Source organism: Tupaia chinensis, unplaced genomic scaffold, assembly GCF_000334495.1.
Source record: "Tupaia chinensis unplaced genomic scaffold, TupChi_1.0 Scaffold000561_1, whole genome shotgun sequence".
Taxonomy (NCBI): Eukaryota; Metazoa; Chordata; class Mammalia; order Scandentia; family Tupaiidae; genus Tupaia; species Tupaia belangeri.
This window is the reverse complement of record NW_006160074.1, coordinates 3769638-3774772: the sequence shown is the minus strand read 5'-3', so window position 1 is coordinate 3774772 and position 5135 is coordinate 3769638. Positions and strand designations below refer to the sequence as shown.

The window sequence follows — 5135 nt, the reverse complement described above, 5'->3', positions numbered from 1 at the left end:
TCCCTACACACCCACTCCCTCACCTCCCGTGGCGTGCACACCCATACAGATACGTGCCCTCCCTGTATGCATAAGGCTCTATTTGACATAGATAGTGAGCAGACGTTCTTTCTTCTCCCCTACCTGATCATAAACAAGATCTGTTTGCAACACCTCTCAAGTTCACAAAATACTGCTCCCTCTTTTCCCCTGCGCCCAGCCGAGGACGGCAGGTAATAGGATTCAATGTTGTCGCCATAGCGACTCTGGCTCCGCACTATTTATAGCAGAGCCACAGTCCCTCCCCTGCTTGGTGACCGCTCAGTGCTAGCAGCTGCTACTCCAGAGTCGACCAGAGCCCACAAGAATTCACTCTCCTTGAACCTGGAGGCACCTCTTCCACGGACAGTACCTGCTAGGAACTGGGTAATCTCTCCCAACTGTCTTTAGTTTGTACTCTGTGCCAGTTCTGGCTTCTGGCAGAGGTATCACCACACCAACGGTTCCCGAGCATACGCATTCACAAGTTTGTACTCTGTGCCAGTTCTGGCTTCTGGTAGAGATATCACCACATCAACGGTTCCCGAACATACGCATTCACGCCTAGGCATCACCTCTGCTTAATGAACCCAAAGAGTCTTTCTGACCCTCCCGTTGCAGAGCTCTTCCTAAACAAAGTGGAAAGGAGAAAGAAATGAAATGGATACAAGTGAAAGCATAATTCATCCTATATAAAGAATTATGCAGAGGGACTAGCAGATGATGTAAAGGTTATGTTGCTGGACTCCCACATAGTTGACTGTGGTTTGACTCCCAGACCCGGTGTCTTAAAACTCACACCAGGAGAAGGATCAGTAGCTGGCGTAATGGCTATGTCGCTGGACTCCCACATAGTCGACCGTGGTCAGAGTCCTGGACCTGGTGGCTTAAACTCACACCAGGCGAGTGTGCCCCAAGATCCCGAGAGGAGAATGGAGAAGGGACTGCAGTGTGGTCATCTTCCCCAGGGGGTGATTTCTCGCTTTCTGTCTCTCTGTCTCTTTCTGGCAAGTGTATGCACCCTATAGCAAAAACCTCTCCAAAAAGAAAAAAAAAAAAAAAACTCATGCCAGGTGCTTGTGTATGCATGAAAGAATGGAAGAGAAGGGATTGCGGCATGGCGACTTCCCCTGGGGGGTGATTTCTCACTTTCTGTCTCTCTATCTCTCTGTCCCACTGTGCCATATAGCAAAGCTCTCTCTAAAAAAAAGAAAAGAACTCTGCGGAAATGTCTAGAGGAGGAGATAAAGTATCTTAAAGGAAACAGAATTTGCATGCCCAGAGCTCTCACCTAAGCCTTGAAATCTATGTTTACATTGAAAACCAAACAAAATCTCAAAGATTGGGTCTGAAGCATCTCCTACTAATGATTAGGCCCCTCCAGCCATATGTGATCACAGTCCCTCTCCACTGAGAACTATTGGATGAGACTCAGGTCACTGCTACGCTCTTGTCCTCAGCGCCTTGCAGAGTCACAAGGGCCTTGAGCTCTTACGGCTATTTTAGCTATGAGTGGAAGGACTTCTAGCCACGACTCACATCTCATTGGCTGTCACTGCCTTAGATGCAGAGATAATCAAGGCTTTTCTGCCTCTTCCCTTCTCTCCCCACTGTTTCGCAATCTCCTGACACCATCTACAACTCACACCCTCTTTATAACCAACCAGGTTCAGACTCCAACTCTTGCCTCAACCATATATACTAGCAGAGAGTCCCTGATCCCTATCTCCGTACATTTCAAAGGCATGAAGCTCAAAACAGCATACCGAGCTGCTGAAGTCCTGCATCACGGTCCACTCCATTCAGTCGCAGGTTTGGCATCCACAGACCTTTACTAGTTATCTATGCCTTTTCGGCCCACAATGGCCATGCTAAGCAACCCTCTGGACTCGTCTCTCATTTTGGACAGGATTTCATAGTAAAACCACAGGAACTGGCAGCTCTGCTGACGCGTGCACCCGGAGGCTCTCCTCCCCCTCCCCAGGCAGTGACCTTGCAAGCTCATCAGCAGAGACTGGTCCAGGATGGGGGAGAACTGGACACGGAGGCAGCCAATAGGCAGGACTGGGAAGAGTGGAGGGCAGAAACCAAGGAAGAATGTACAGATGCACGAGAATGGGGAGGGGAGCAGGTGCAGGACAATGAAATAGTGTCTTCACTCAGCAGCAAGTCACTTTTTAATTTAATGCTAAACATTAAATTTAAAAAAATTGTTTTTGAAGAACCGAATGTGGTTATTCAAATCCTAACCAAAAATAAAGTGGGAGCTCTCGCGCGCACATACACACACGCGCGCACGCGCACACACGCGAACACATACACACACACACACACACACACACACACACACACACGACAGGTGCTGTGCAGACTCGGGGCCCCAGGCTGGACAGCTCTGCCCGCCCTCTTACCTGCTGGACAGTTCTCCCCCCGCGCTCGCCCCGGAACCAGCGCCACCCGCCGGGCAGGACAGGAGCCGGGCAGCCTCAAGCCGCGCCGGGCCGCAGCCTGCACTCCACGCCCCCCACACAGAGTAGGGCCCTCTTCGGAGACCCTCTCCCCCTAGAGCCCTTCTTCCCTCTCAGAGCCCCAGGCTCGCCCTAGGGGTGCCCAGACTCCCCTACCTCCCGACTCTCGGGGACCGGCCAGGCCCGACCCGACGTCCCCCCGGCAGCGGAGCGGCAGTCGGTCCCCGGCGCAGAGCCGGCCGGAGCAGGCGCCAGTTCCGCGTCTGCACCGGGGGGCGCGTACCACTCGAACGGCGTGCGGGAGGGGTAGGCTGAGGGGGGCAGGGGCCGTACCATTCACCCCGAGGGGACAGGGCTGCACCAAGCCGAGCGCCGAAGGGTGGAGCGCACCTCGGGAGAGAGGCGGCGACGCACGCACCTCTCCGAGTGGGAGTGGGAAGGGATGGAGCGCGCTGGGCCAGCTCAGCTCCGGCGCCTGCTAGGGGAGGACCCAGAGGAATCCCTTTTGTTCAGGTCTTTTGTACAGACTTTAATTCGACGTGGTCATAGGAGCCCTTTTGGATGAAATGTGGATTAACCTGAAAGCGACTTTCGATAAACCGCCTCGGAGACGTTTGGTCCGCCTCCTCACACCTCGCCTCCTTCCCCCCGCACGCGGCTTGGACGCGCCCGGCCGCCCGGGCTGAAAAGCGGCTGCCCCGGAGGTGGGACCTACCAAGTGTGGGACGGCGGGGGGACCTCTACGGGGTGCGCACCCGGGGAAGGGGGCGTGGACGGCGCCGCAGTGCCCGCTGGGAAACGCAGTCCCGTCCTTTTGAGAGGCCAAGCTGGGCGCAGGGCGGCCCTGGCCTCGGGGAACTCTAACGCCCCCCTACACACACCCTCCCACCCCCGGCGGAGGGAGGCATGACAGTCCTGGGTCTTTCAAGCGGTGGCCTCTTATTCCGATGCCCATGGGGAAATTACAGCAGTACACACGGGCACGTGTTAGATGTGAGCATCCCACACCTGCCTCGGGGAGCAAGAACCGCTCCCCCTTGGGAGCCATTAAAGGGGAAGGGACGTCTGAGCCTAGGCATTCCCTTCACCCACACAGCGCTGGGGGACTAGTTAAGATAGGCCCCCCTCTCATTGCTAGGGCTGTCACTTGTGACTTATCTCCCTCCTCTCGAGTCTGGAGGCGGGTCCGAAAGGTCGCCGCGGGCTTCCTCTTGCGGCCGAGCCCCCACCCCCAAACCGGAAATTGGTTTCTCTTAGTCTGTATTCGTTTGGGTTTTCCTGTTCGAGCAGTGCCAGGCCTATCCGTGAGGCAGCCCAGGCATTTATAGCCAAGCCACAGAGTGACAGGGGAAAATTTCTCGTGGGGCTTTGTGGGGAAAACAGGAAGTGGCCAGGCAGAATGGTCAGGGTCATGGAGAGCCTCGTGCAAAGTGGCCCTCAGGTCCGTCCTTTAGTTGGGTCTTCAGGTAGGTCTTTAGGTGAAGCATGGCTCTAGCAGGACCCCCTTCTGCCCAGCAGCCACAAAACTCCTAACCCTTTGACTCCTTTAATGCCATGTGAGGACCTCCTTCACCCAGCTCTGAGGACTCTTTGCCCTTCTCAGTCTGTTCCACCTCCAGGAGGCAGCCATCAGGCCTCGGCACTCTGGCCACGAAACAGAAGCTATGGGAGAGGAACAGTCATTCGTGCACATCCCAGATCTCGGAGAGCAGCGGGGGAAGCTTTTTGTCCTGCAGGCGCAGTGCAAACACTTGCTCTGAGTGGACGCTGCTCAGTGTCCGGAGGCTCACCAGCTTCATCAGCATCCGTGGGAACATCAGTCTGTCCTGGGGAAAGGCAAGGGACAAGGACAAGGGAGTTGCAGGCGAACTAGAGAACTGTATACCATGTGGTCAGAGAGGGATTCTTGAAGGGAAAGTAGGTGTGTTGGGGAATAGGCCTGTGAGGGGTGGGAAAAAAAGGAGACTCGCCTGGGGGTGGTGGATGGAGACGTAGGCATGCAGGGCCTCCACATAGGTGTGTTGCAGCCTCTCTACCTGGAGCTGGTCCTGCACATTGGGCCGGTCTAAAGGTCACCAACAGAGTTGAGGAGCAGGCCTGGCCAGGGTCTTCGTTGCATACCCCAAATAAAAAATAGGGACATACCCCACCCACCCTCTTCCATCCCAAAATAACACAGCAAGGCTTCCACCCCCGGGATTCCTGCCCTGTGGGGCCTGTAGCCCTCCAGTCCAGGGCTCTTGCTCAATTTCCCTCTGGCCCCTCCTACGCACCTGCAGAGAAGATGCTGATGGCAATGAGCAAAGCAAACTCGGCATCGTTGAGTTGCAGCTCATTCATAGATCTGGAGAACTCAAAGATGGGGTTGATGAACTCCACCTGCAGCCCTGGAGAGGAAAAACTGAGGCTGAGGCATAGGGCAGGAGCAGCAGGAACATCCCTTCTGCAGTTCCACAACTTAAGATACTAGGGGCCAGGGGAACCAGCAGTTAGCGTAATGGCTATGTCGCTGGACTCCCATGTAGTCGACCGCGGTTCGTGTCCCGGACCCGGTGGCTTAAAACTCACGCCGGGCGCGTGTGCGTGCGTGCCCAAGATCCCGAGAGGAGAATGGAGGAGAAGGGATTGCGGCGTGACCATCCCCCCTGG

At 55.5% G+C, this 5135-nt stretch overlaps 1 protein-coding gene across 11 annotated transcripts in view; it reads right to left on the bottom strand.

Annotated features, from left to right (window-relative positions):
• Nucleotides 1-4016: 4016 nt before the first annotated feature.
• NR1H3 (nuclear receptor subfamily 1 group H member 3) overlaps nt 4017-5135 on the bottom strand; it is a 14174-nt gene continuing 13055 nt past the window's right edge. For 7 of the 11 annotated variants that reach the window (XM_027775419.1, XM_027775426.1, XM_027775420.1 and 4 more), the window contains 3 exons: nt 4760-4873; nt 4453-4551; nt 4017-4312 (listed from right to left, as the gene is read on the bottom strand). In XM_027775419.1, coding sequence (XP_027631220.1) covers nt 4149-4312; nt 4453-4551; nt 4760-4873 — 377 coding nt within the window. In that variant the 3' untranslated portion in view covers nt 4017-4148. The remainder of the gene's footprint in view (nt 4313-4452; nt 4552-4759; nt 4874-5135) is intronic. The other 4 variants (XM_006157797.3, XM_006157800.3, XM_027775424.1 and 1 more) reach the window with 4 other exon arrangements.